At 34.4% G+C, this 13910-nt stretch overlaps 1 protein-coding gene across 5 annotated transcripts in view; it reads left to right on the top strand.

Annotated features, from left to right (window-relative positions):
* The window catches only part of LOC136039363 (kxDL motif-containing protein CG10681-like), a 44364-nt gene extending 43737 nt beyond the window's left edge, over nucleotides 1-627 (top strand). For all 5 annotated transcript variants that reach the window (XM_065723055.1, XM_065723040.1, XM_065723048.1 and 2 more), the window contains exon 4: nucleotides 390-627. In XM_065723055.1, the coding sequence (XP_065579127.1) occupies nucleotides 390-517 (128 nt within the window). In that variant the 3' untranslated portion in view covers nucleotides 518-627. The remainder of the gene's footprint in view (nucleotides 1-389) is intronic.
* The last annotated feature ends 13283 nt before the right edge of the window (nucleotides 628-13910 follow it).

The raw sequence follows: 13910 nt of genomic DNA, 5'->3' as shown, positions 1-13910 counted from the left end.
TAAAACGGCTTTTTAACTAATTTGAATTTGTTATGACGTATTATGTTTTTACCAAATTTCTGATTAGGGGAAAAAAGTGATTCTGCAATATTGTACCAGTTTCTTTCGAATCTGTTTTTTTCTTTAACCTACCTAAACAGTACTTTTGAAAAGCGTATTTGAAAGACCTGGAAATTCAGTTGAAATAGTCTGCGCAAGTTTTATGGGTATTCTATACGAATAGTTTTTGCCTCAAACGACTATGAACTTATCTCTTAATTAGCATGTTTGACCTGTATTTGTGATTTTATTTGCGCAACGAATGCTGATGGTGAATCCGCCGTAAATTGATTATTTACTTATATCATTAAATTAGTCCAAGTGAGTTGGAAATTTTAACTCTTCTTTAGATGCAATGGCGTCTGCTCTGGCTTTAAATGAAGAAGAAGAAGAAGATTTGGCAACTACTGAAGATCAACAAGAGGGTGTTGAAGGTACGTCTAAAGAAGAAAGTGACCAAATTGCTCTTGAAACATGATAGCATAAGAATTTCTTACCTATTGTTTGTAAATTGTTTTGTTCAGTGTTTTCTTAATCGTCTTTTATTCTTAATGTGATCTCAACTTCTATTAAACCCTGTACATCATATTCAAAGAGTTTTTCGTTTTTTTATTTATTCATTATTTTTCGGAACATTTGAATCAGAGTAGGACCCTTCGACAGACTAAGATAAACAGACGACAGACTCAAACAGTTCGTCTTTAAGATATTTTGGTCCACAGTGAGCCGAAATGTCCTCTTGCAAAAATTCTGAGTGCTCTTATGATCTACCAACCTCAGATTTAATACTGGTGCAACATACAACTTGCCCCTAAACACAGTTGCAGTCCGTAACAAAACGGGCGGTTATTATAAGCCAGCGGCAATAGAGTATAGCAAAGTTGCAGACTCTCTATTAGAGTGTTGGCCAGGGGAAGGGGTGTACCTAAGGCCTCAAGAAAGGTATTTATGTTTCAAACTTCGTATGAAAGAAGTTTCTGACGGATTGAATAGATATTCATATGATTTCGGATTAATCCTTGACCTCCCTTCGTTAGGAATGATATATAAATGGATGGATATACAACAAAGTCTCCAGTATGGGTTCCGAGAGGCAAAAAGCTGTCCTATTATTATAGATCTGATGCTTTATCTTTTGAAATTGCACTTTATGTTGAAAATCAAATATACTAAACTTTTGTTTGGAATAATAGACACAAATGTGAAAATCTTGCATTTTTTCTGGGGGGGGGGGGTGAAGCTTGAAGGGTTTCCTTTAGCTCTTACCAAAATGTTAAAGCTAGTTTTGCCGAATTCTTATGAACTATCAAGTCTTTTATCAAGTAAATTGCATTCCAGCGGTCAGCTTGAAGTTATAATGACTTCTTTTTTTTTCTCAATGGATCTTTAGGCTAAGGATTTAGGCTATTATTTTTATGATATTTCCTTGTTTTTGCAGTTCCTTCTCTACCATCCCCGCCTCTAGGTCTGCCACTGCTTACTGGTCTCTAGGCTTCATCGGGAATGATATAAAAAATGTCAAAATTCTTGAAGTAGCCTATTGTTCTTTAAAATTTTAACTTTAAGGTAAAGAATAGAGTCCGGGGGATGATGGCGCTCCTCATATTTAGGGCACTCTTGGGGGAGGTATTAAAACGAACGGAAATTGAATTTTAAAAAAGAAGCTTTTTCCAGTTAAAAAAAGAGATACTAAAAGTTAAATAAGCAAGAAATATTTCATAACTGAGGGGACTGCCCATCTCCTCAACTTCTCGTTCTTTGCGCTAAAACTTAGATTTTAGAGCCTGAAGGCTTTAAAAACGATTGCTCAAATGCAAGGGAAGTTGGAACGTGATAAAAAGTGCTTTTCATGATGCCTCAAGAATGGAAAAGCTTATCGATGCAGATTTGTTTTAAGCAATAAAAAGCTCAGTTTAATGTTTGAAAAGGAAATCGGTAAATAAAATTAGCGATTATCCAATAACTACATATATATGCTGCACTAATAAATGCTTTCAGTGAAACTCTATAATATATTAGTATAAAAAGGGAGGGGGCAGCCCCTCATTTGTGGGTTTGTTTTGAAGTTTTGATGCAGGTCTTTGCTTTTATTTGAAAAAAAAACTTTTTTTTATAATTTAACGTCCGTTCAAGAACAAAAGGAAAACGCATTGTAGTTTTTTCGATAACACTTGAGTGGGTGTTTGTAGGATTGAAGTTAAAAATCTAAGCAAAAAATTACATTCAGCTTCTTTTATTATAGTTCTTCAAATAGCCGTATTGTATTCCTAGTTAAGGAAATCTTTTCTAAAAAGCCTGTCCTTTGTTCCTGATTTTTAGCGAAAAGTAAATGAGTCCTTTTAATCAAAAATAGTCACTGAATTTACAATGTTTCCTAGGAAAAGAACCAACTGTGTGGTTCTACAATATATTTAGTAAGATAAAGTTTATCAGACATTTCGTCTCCTCATACCAGTAATTTATCTAAACTATATGTTATCCTCTGCTACATCTTAATCTGCAATACATATTACAACTTTAAATATATTAGTGCACAAAATATCGCATTTTACTTTATAAAGTAATCCAAAAATATTCTTCAGATCTTCGATTGATTAAAATCAAAAGGTATTTACTTTATTCTTGTCAAAATAATATATATCATGATTTATAGCTATTTCATCGCTTGGAGCTTTTATAATATGTTGAACGTCAAGTTTTGCCCCGTTTTGTCTTTTATCATTATGAAATACATGTCGCAGAAACTTAATTTTTTTTAACAAAGGCATGGTAAGCATTGATGGCCTTATCCATGTCACCATGTCACCCAATTAATATAACTATCATTTTCAATTTTGGAACGTTTTGACTCCGCTGTCGCTTATCTTCTGGCCCCATTTTTCTTTCTTCTTCATCTTGGATTTTCATTACTTAAGATAATTGCCAATAACCCTTTACTTTAGATGCCCTTATTAGTCTAGTTTTACATGGCCTATATATATATATATATATATATATATATATATATATATATATATATATATATATATATATATATATATATATATATATATATAAATACATATATATATATATATATATATATATATATATATGTATATATACATATATATGTATTTATATATATATATATATATATATATATATATATATATATATATATATATATATATATATATATATATATATATATATATATATATATATATATTGCGTTTCGTCAACAATTGTGAATTTTCTATTTTTATGTGGTTGTCTAGGTATATTTCAATTTCTAAATTCTGGATTTGAAAGCGTCTTACATACATATTTAGAGAATCTCGATTCCTATTCGTCCTTTTTTCTCAATAGAGCCAGTGTGCTATGACATGATTCCTGTGTTTCCCTGGAAAATCTGGTTTATGACCTGAATGATAATGGCAATCTTTTTCATCCGTGTTATTTTATTTTTAGATTCTATGGGTCGTGATTCGTTCTTTAGTAGGTTGCAGCTGCTGCTGCAAACATGATGTTGGATTCTACCTTTTTCTTACTCTTTTTGACCCAATGATCAAGCGAATATATCCACTCTCAAAAGTTAAACCCAAAATCAAAAGGCATTTGCTTTACAAAAAAGTATTAATTTCAAAATACAAGAATATTAAATGCAGTAGACAGTAGCCTTTATGCATATCTACTTGAATGGAATTAATTACCTTTGGTTTTTACTTTTTGTTTTTCCGAAGATATTAAGCACCGCTAATGCCCCGATAACCTTATAATTTGCTTATTCAATTAGAGAAGATAAGTAAAATGTGTATAGACGAATTGCTTATTGTAAGCTTACAGACCCGAAGTCCGTCTCACTGGAATATCACGGTAGTTTCATACATAAGGAAAACCATGAAACGCACCGACCCTGTGTCATTATGAAAAAATATCACATTAGTCACTCAGGAGGGCTGAATTGTGAACACTATAGACTTATGGAAATTTTTACCTAGGGTCAGCTATGACTTGCTTCTTTCTTATATAATATCAGGCGATTTTTTCTTGTATTGTATTTTAATTTAATACAAGTCTGGTTTAGTATGATTTTTTTTTTATATATACATAAAAAAGAACCTGAATGCAGTAGTTCATTCGTTTGGTCTAAAACATGTAGATCTGACATCATGGTTCAGTTTTGCTTATTGAAAATACACATGTGTGTGTATGATGTATAGGAAAATGTTGGCAAAATTGAAGCTAATTCCATTTGGTGAATAGCCACAGATTCCCTGAATCAAGGCGGAGTAAGACACTTTAAATTGATCCTTGCCCTATTTAGACTGATTTTTTGGGTAAATGACTGATTTCTCGGGCCCAGAGTTAAGTTGATTTTTTTTAAATAAAAAGTTTGTTAGTCATATTGCAACTAGGTCCTCAATTTCCCACTGAAAACCTTCTTTTTTTCCAAGTCAACATAGGGATAAATTTAAAAAAAATTAATTCGCATGGTTTTGAGTAGAAGGAATCTTTGTATCTAATGTTTAACTTCAGATAATGTTTATTCTTTATCCGAGTTCATGGATCTGAAATTCTACTGAAGGAGTTGTACACAAATTAGGCTATATTCATCAAAACTTTCAAAATTAGTTTGTAGTCTTGAACTTGAATTATGGATGGCTGTCCTGCCTTGTCTAAGCTTTTCCTAAGTCAGGAGGCTAAAACTGCTTGCCTCTGAATTTTAATGACTTAAGTCATTGAAATTTCTAAGCATTTAATGTCTCCTAGAGTCATTAGATTAATACTTCAAAGAGAGTATATATGTGCTGTGTTCTTGACTTTGTGAGTTATGGAAATAGCTCGCAAAGAATGTGGCGTGTAAATAATGTTTATTATAGTTGTCCTTTTTTCAAATGTTCATCTTCTTCATAATGCTTAGTATCTTTCCTTTTTCATGCCATCGTACCTTCTTTGTAGTATTGCTCTCAAATTAAGACAAACAAAAAATTGATAATATTGGCTCTGGAACTGTGTTCCTGTAAAATAGAGAACTTTTGCATAGAATCATTAACGTGGCCGCTGTATTTGGTATGATCTGAGGCACTGTGACATGCCCTCTCCTTCTAAAAAAACATGGAAACTATAGAAAAGGTTCTTTTTACAAGAAGTGTAACAATATCAAGCTAACGCATGTGCTTTTCCCTAAGAAAGTCGTAAACCTAAGAAAGTCGTTTCGAAAGACTCAGGACTTCATCCTTGATTTGCTTTACTGGATTCAGGTAGAACATTACTTACCTCTGGATTCCAGCTATCTTGAACATATTTAAACAGTCTGGAAATTTCTTTACTCTTCTAACCTTCAAATAATTTTATATTCTGAATAAAAGTTTCTAATTTAAGAGACTCAAAAATTAAAACATTTCTCTCATGTTCGTAGGTGAAAGATTAGCTTGATATGAATATAGGTCAAAGCTTTCTAATGGTAAGAACGATTTGTGAATTATGTGTGGTTATTACAGGTTAGGCCATAGTTATCAGGATGTATCACAACAGCTGACTCCAGACATTTTGGTAAGCCAGTCCAACACCATTTGCTTACAGAATATGACGAGGATTGTCTAAACTGCATACAAATGGCAAAATAAGTTATAATCATCATGCAATATTTCGCTGATGAAGTAACGAATTACAGGCGCTAATGATGGTAAATTCGGTATAGTGCTTTGTTTATGCCTCAAAATACTAGAATGCTTGTACTTCCAGCTGTTAGATCTATTTTACTTATTTTATCACCTATGTAGTATGTTTTAAAAATTTTGAAATTGAATGCGCATGCTCTGATATACTCGGGATATTACTTGCAATCTTTTAGAGGCGAACAGTTTAAAGCAATGAAATAATAATAAAAAAATAATGTTGGATTTTAAATTAAGACAATAGACGTACTGATGTATAATAGACTGTAGACATAACGTGTTTTGGCGAGCCACTTGCGCTTATACTTGATTTTCACCAGCAAAGGTTTCCTCAGACGTTTGAAGCAGCCCCTTGCCGGCGTGGGTAGCTAGAATGAGAATTCTGAAATTGTTGAAAGGTAAATTAATGGATGAAGAACTGTATGAATGGGGAAATTAAAAAAAAAGTGTTTTTAGGAAAAAGGTAGATAAAATATACTAGGAGAGAAAAACACTGTGTTTGTGAGGAATTAGAAATGTGGAAAGCTGTGGAATGTTGAGTAAGAGGCATAATAGATCAATGGTAAAGCAAAGGATATAATAGTGAAATAGTGATGAGTTAGATTACAAATAAGCAGGGAGTCTTATATTAAATTAAAGAAAGAAACAGGATAGATTAAAAAAAAACGTTTAAAGCAGGTAAGCTGGTAATTAAGGGCCGCTTCTTTATTAATATCGATTGTCATCGACTTTGTCCTGGAGGCTATGTTCCTCCTCGCCTATTGCGCTACTTTTTCTATATCATCTGGTATCTTTTCATGTAAAAATTATGTAGTTTCCCTCACTGTCCTCGACTAACTTCAAAGTACTTCGTTACATTGTTGTATTTTCCTGTTGAGGTCATTTTATAAAGCTATTTGTATTCATTTTCTGTCCTTTTCTTTGTATCTGTGAAAGAAAACTACTTTTTAATGCTCGAGAAGCCCTCCCAGAAAACTCAATTACTCGTACAAGAAAGTTTGCTCCCTATTCTTCGCCAGTAAATGTGTGTCCCTAACGTAGTCTAATTGGTCCCTAGGGCCTATTCTTGCAGCAAATGCTTTCTTTTTCGAAATTCTCTTCACTAGATGGTGAAGACAGGTCCTTTTTTTCATTTAAAGTTCCTTTCATTTCCAACTATTTAAATCCTCCTTTCTCTCTTTGGCTTTTAAATGATGAGTTTCTTTGGAACTTCTAAAGTTTTTTTTCCAGTGGTTCTCTTATCTAATGGAGTCCAGATCGAACATAAATGGTAAACTCTACGTATATGAATATTTTCCTTAGCATTAGAATGAATTTTCCGTGAAAATTAAGTGCATTAAAATACCTAGACAAACGAAAGTTGCATTGTGTAGAAAATGGCTGATAGTCACCACCTCCTTAATCCTTCTGCCATTAGCCTTTTTACGATATTAGTATTTGGTAAAAATAGTAAAGGAAAAATATTATTACTTGTCTTTATCTCCTACTTTGGACCACTCAATTTTATATAGGTGCTATCTCAATAGGAGGTTACCACGGACCTAACGTGACTTTTTCCTGGGAACTGGTGACACAGTGAATATTCTGTTTAATAAGTCACGCTAAAATTAAATAAACAAACAACAGATTGTGATAACAAACTCTAAGTAAGGAGCGACTCGGCTCAATAATAACCTAAAATCTAAAACCGGAATTTGGATAATAATAAATTTATCAAAAGAAGTGGCTTTTTATGCTGATTCCAAATATATAAAATTTTACAAGTTTAATGTTACCCATCAAAAGGCTACGGACCTGACAAAATTTGCTAGATTTTCGAAAAAGGGAGGAAACATCCCTGAAAAATCAAGCGGCTTTAATAAAATCACAACGTCAGATTCAGCATAACGGAAACGTTCTGTAGGAGTTTCAAGCTCGTATCTACAATAATGGAGCATTTTGAATTCCTTGCCAAGAGATCACGGATGCGTGTTAATTTGTTTTGTTTTTCACCAGAGGTAATCATATTTAGCATATAGTCCTAGAAAATCGGGAGAAGGTCCATTTGAACAGAAAACAAACGTTCTAGTGTCCTTTTCAAGGGTCTGAAAAGATTGGAGGGCAACTAGCCCCCCTCTCATGCCCCCTTTTCCCCAAAGACATCCGATCAAAATTTTGATATAGCCATCTGATTCAGCATTGTTTAGTGATCTCATAGCTATGCCTTAGGGGATGACAAAACCCCCATAGACCTAGGGGAAAGGGCTCTAAGTTGTGCAATTTGCCCTTTAAAATATTGTATCTGTTTTTGTTAAACATACGGGTTTTTTGTGGGGGATGTGTGGAAATCTTCTGCGATAGTATTTTCTATGAGAAGAATTTTTCATGGAGAAGAGAATTTCCGAGGGTAAGTTTCCATGGAAAATTTTACAAGGGGAAAAAGGCATTTTTTGGTGCCATTTGAAAAACGATCAGATATTAAATAAAAAACAAGGGTTTTCAACCGAAAGTAAGGAGCAAGGATTAAACTTGAAGCGAAGAGAAATTACTTCGTTAGTAAGAGGGGCTACCGCTTCATCATCCCTTGCTCTTTACGCTAAAGTTTCACTTTATGTTGCTATTCTGTAAGTAACCTGCTCAGACACAAGGATCGTTGAATGAGAAATGTGTTTACAGAAGTTTGAAGTAAAGAGAGAGAGAGAGAGTTTAGGAGTAGTATGGCCATAACAGGGCCAAAGAATACATAATTTATTTCATCGCTATAGCCTCCCTACGGTCAAGGGATCCTTAATTTACTCTGTCCCTATAGCCTCAATGGGTCCAACAGATGCACAACTTATTCTATCGCTATAGCCTCTATACTGCCAAGAGATACATAATTTATTTCATCGCTATAGCCTCAATTAGTCCGACAAGTACAAAATTCGCCTTTACTTTTACAGGATTTTACCTTTACAGGAGCATAATTTGTATATTGAAATGGGGATATAATTTACATACTCAGGTCGGACTTTTTTAGGAGTACGGACGCAAAGAACTTGAAATACACGCTCTACTGACACGATTTTTTTTCTGTAAAAGGGCCTTGTGAATGGAAGATTATTAGCAGTATTGAATTTGAATTTGACATTAAATGAGTAAACGAATTCAAGGTATGTCTTCTACTTCAAATGGATTTGAAGGGACTGCACAACTCATATGTCTATAGGGTCATGTTTGTGGATCTATTTAATGCACTTATGTCGGGGGGGGGGGTATTACCAGAGATCTAATAAACATAGTACACTCCTTTGTGGGCAAGATTCGAACCCTTCTTGAACGAAAGACTTGCGAATGGGGTGGGAGGGATAGAATAAAAGTATCAATCGTACAAATTTTTTTAAATAAAAGTCGGTCGATGTGTGTTCGCACTAAGTGCAAACTGAAATTCTAACACTCCACCCGCACTTACAGAATTTTGAGGGCGTATTTATGGTTTGGGTTGACAGTATTGTGACAAAACTAGATAACTATAATGAGGGCAGGAGTAGGTCAGTGGTTATATTCACTCAAAACTGATGTAAATGTATATAAATATAAAAAAGATTTTATTTTAAGAGGTGGCGTGGTGGAGAGGGCTAAAGTTTGAAAATATAATTCAGACTTAAAGTGATGTCAAGGTATACAACATATTTCTTTCGGTACAGTGCTTCAGTGTTTCAAATAGGCATTCTTTATAGCAGCCCACAAACCCCTTACAAAGAATGGTGTCACTAAGATATACTTGGACAAATTGGCCGCTAATACGGCTGGGGCAAAGTTCCCTAAATTGGATTTTAATTGTTTAGATGGTCAATATCCACTAACACTTGGGGAATAGATATTTCTGAACAGGCTAATGAACATTTAAAGATTGTTGTTACTGTTTTACAATATGATAAGGAATTTGAGGAGGGTGAGCGCATTAATAAAAAGGGGGTAATATATCCAGTGAGGCCCCCATCCATTGAATCAGTGAAGCACTTGGTATGGCTTCTTTCCATGCCTACTATAAAACCTGATTCAATTGGATATTTTAATCAAATTACAGATATTAGTTAGGTTCTGGATGAGGGGAATTCAAATCAACAGGGTTCTTGCTACTATTGTCCAATGTGTATATCTAAATGCCGCAGAGAATTAAAGTTAAAGCATCATATTAGACACTGTAAGCGACATGGGTATCAATCTATGGAAACGGTTAGCGGTGACAAGGCCATGTTATGCTTAAAGATCATTCAAAATTCGCTCCTACAGAGTAACTGCGAATCTAAACTCACAGACGTGTACGATTCATCAAATTTAAATAATATCAAAGAACATGTTCCCATTGCAGTCTTTTATTCCCATGCGCAAAGAGACTCGAGTAATACCATGCAATTGGTAGAGGTTTTCAATACATTTGGTGGGGAAGATTTTATGGGCGCATTCATGACAGCACTTATTAAAACAGAAAGTAAGTCAATTTCACGGTTATGCAACATAAAATCATCCAATGACCCTATCACCAGAGGAGATCTGGCCATTAAAAATCCGAAAGTTTGTTGGGTTTGTAAGGGTAAATTTGTTGAGGATAGTGGGAAGGAATGTCAGTTCGCGATTATGATTATTTAGGCAATCCAATTTAATCGGTGGGTAGCAACTTCCGTGGACTGGCTCATAAATCATGTAATTTCAACGTTAAACATACAATACTTTCTACCTGTTTATATACACAATTCAAATTATGATTTGAAATTCATTCTACCAGCGTTGGTACTTTTGGAGAAAAGTGAAGCTGTAGATGGCACATGGGTAGATGGCTCTTTTTCATACAGTATCATACTCAAATCATCTAAGAAGTTGCTAGTCTTATATCTCCTTTAGAAAAAAATAGATAATTGTAATACGTGGTTGAATAAAATCCGTTTCTTAGATTCCTATAGTTTTTCTCAAAATCCGTAAGTCAGGTGATTCAAGTACAGAAAAGTGACGATTTTAATAGTTTCCCCCTCCTTAAACAGTTTTTTCTAGGTGATGAAATGTATGATTTATTAACTTGCAAGGGCATATACTCGTATGAGTACTACAACTCCATCCGGAAGTTTCGTAAGGAAAATTTACCGTCCATCAATTATTCTTATAATTTACTTCACGATCGTTTCAATGTACCACTGCGGACTATGAGTCTGCTAAAAAGCTTGGGCAAAGTTTGGGTGTAAAAAGAGGTAGAGGTATATTAAAATATACCTGTCAAGTGATGTATTGACGTTGTTGGATATTGTGCGGGAAAAACGGATGAAATCTATCAGGAATTGGGGTTGGATTTTAATTATTATTTTTCAAATCCACATCTGGTGATGGATCTAGTTCTAAAATCTAGTAAAGAAGAAATAGGCTTCATCACCGACGTGGATTAGCATCTATTAGTAGAGACAATAATTAGTAGAGACATAAGGGAGGGTATATTTATCGCGGGGATCATATCTTAGAAACGGACCCGACTGGACAACGCACCGGTGAAAAGTTGGATGCTATTTTTCGGGATATGAATTCCCTTTATCCATTGCCAATGTCTTTCTACTCATTGCTGATCTGATTTGTCTTATCTGAACTGATCTGTCTGTTTAGAGTTAGAGACATGTGAAGTGGGAATATATTAAGATTCAGACTTGAAGAGATGATTGGCAGGTTTCTATTAGAACCTCTATTCCTATCATATATTCATCAAACAGTTCGTGGTAACGAACTGTAGTAAGGAGCGACCAGGCTCAATAGTAACCAAAACTCAAAAAAATTGAATTTTTATACCAATAGCTACATCAAAAGAATCGCATTTTAATGCTGATTTTAAATATATAAGTTTCATCAAGTTTAGTCTTACCCATCAAAAGTTACGAGCCTGAGAAAATTTGCCCTATTTAGGAAAATAGGGGGAAACACCCCCTCAAAAGTCGTAGGATCTTAGCGAAAATGACACCATCAGATTCAGCGTATCAGAGAACCCTACTGTAGAAGTTTCAAGCTCCTATCTACAAAAATGTGGAATTTTGTATTTTTTGCCAGTAGACAAATCACGGGTGCGTGTTTATTTGTTTGTTTTTTTTTGGTTTTTTTTTTCTTTTCCCCAGGGTTCATCGTATCGACCAAGTGGTCCTAGAATGTCGCAAGAGGGCTCATTCTAACGGAAATGAAAAGTTCTAGTGCCCTTTTTAAGTGACCAAAAAAATTGGAGGGTATCTAGGCCCCCTCCCACACTCATTTTTTTTCCCAAAGTCAACGGATCAAAATTTTGAGATAGCCATTTTGTTCAGCATAGTCAAAAACCATAATAACTATGTCTTTGGGGATGACTTACTCCCCCACAATCCCTGGGGGAGGGGCTGCAAGTTACAAACTTTGACCAGTGTTTACATATAGTAATGGTTATTGGGAAGTGTACGGACGTTTTCAGGGGGATTTTATTTTGTTTGGGGGTGGGGCTGAGGAGAGGTGGCTACGTTGGAGGATCTTTCCTTGGAGGAATCTGTCATGGGGGAAGAAAAATTCAATGAAAAGGGCGCAGGATTCTCTAGCATTACTATAAGAAAACAATGAAAAATAAACATGAAAACGTTTTTTCAAATGAAAAGAAGAAGTAGCATTGAAACTTAAAACGAACAGAGATTGTTACGCATATGAGGGGTACTAAAAATACTTTAGCATAAAGAGCGAGGTATTTAGGAGGAGATAAATACCTCGCTCTTTATGCTAAAGTATTTTTAGTAATTTCAACTATTTATTCTACGGCCTTTCTGATTCAGGGGTCATTCTTAAAGAATTGGGACAAAACTTACGATTTAGTGTAAAGAACGAGGCATTAACGAGGGTACAAACCCCCTCATATACATAATAATAATTAAAGAATATAAAAGTTTGTTACGTAAGTTAATTCTAAAGTTACGTATATTTTTTGCTAATAAAAAAATTCGTTAAAATTAAAATTAATAGTTGCCTTTTTTATGTAACTGAAAAATTGCATGGCAACTAGGCCTCCTTCCCCATCCCATATTTCTCAAAATCGTATGATCAAAACTAAGAGAAAGCCATTTAGCCAAAAAAGGAATTAATATGCAAATTTCATTTGAATAGTTTACGTGTGGAGAGTCAAAATCAAACATGCATTAATTCAAAAACGTTCAGAAATTACATAAAAAAACTAGTTTTTTTTATCTGAAAGTAAGGAGCGACATTAAAACTTAAAACGAACAGAAATTACTCCATATATGAAATGGATTGTTCCCTCCGCAATCCCTTGCTCTTTACGCTAAAGTTTGACTCTTTGCCACAATTCTGCTTTTTAAAACAATTAAAAGCTTTAGCGTAAAGAGCGAGGGATTGCGGAGGGAACAATCCATTTCATATACGGAGTAATTTCTGTTCGTTTTAAGTTTTAATGTCGCTCCTTACTTTCAGATAAAAAAACTAGTTTTTTTATGTAATTTACAGTTAAAGATGACAATGTTTTTTACTAACTCACGGGCTGTCATCTTTTCATACCCAGGGTACCCACAGCCAACCTGCCGCAGCCCGAAAGTTTTTCGAAGTTATATTATGTTGACAGATTTTAACTTAGATTCGTTTGGGTTCAGTAAGTGTGTGGACACGCTTACTAAACAGAAACGAGCCTAGCTTAAAATCAGTTAACAGTAAACTCCTGTAAAAGGTTTGTGGTCTGATATAAGGAATGTGTATTTGAAACATTGAAGCCCTCAATGTCTTAATGACATCATTCTTTGTAAGGGGTTTGTGGGCTGCTATAAAGAATGCATATTTGAAACCCTGAAGTACTGTACCGAAAGAAATCTGTTGTACACCTTGACATGCCTTTAAATCTAACTTATATTTTAAAACTTTAACCATCTCCCCCGCGACGACTCTTACAATAAAATCTGTTTTAAAATTACATAAATTTACATTTAAATTTTCATTAAATAAACCACTGGCACGCTCTCCCTCTCATTACAGTTATCTATTTTTGTCAGAATAATTTCAACCCAATCCATAAATACACCCTCAAAATTCTGTAAGTGCGGGTCAAGTGTTAGCATTTCACCCGACTTTTCATTAAAAGACAATTTTAGTACGATGGATGATTTTATGCTATCCCTCCATTTCTTTCGCGAATCTGTCGTTCAAGAAGGTTAGTTTGAATCATGTCCACATAGGAGTGTACTATGTTTCTTGGATCTG

This window comes from Artemia franciscana, chromosome 2, assembly GCF_032884065.1.
Source record: "Artemia franciscana chromosome 2, ASM3288406v1, whole genome shotgun sequence".
In the NCBI taxonomy this organism is placed as follows: Eukaryota; Metazoa; Arthropoda; class Branchiopoda; order Anostraca; family Artemiidae; genus Artemia; species Artemia franciscana.
The sequence above is the reverse complement of the archived record's forward strand: the minus strand, read 5'-3'. Positions and strand labels throughout refer to the sequence as shown.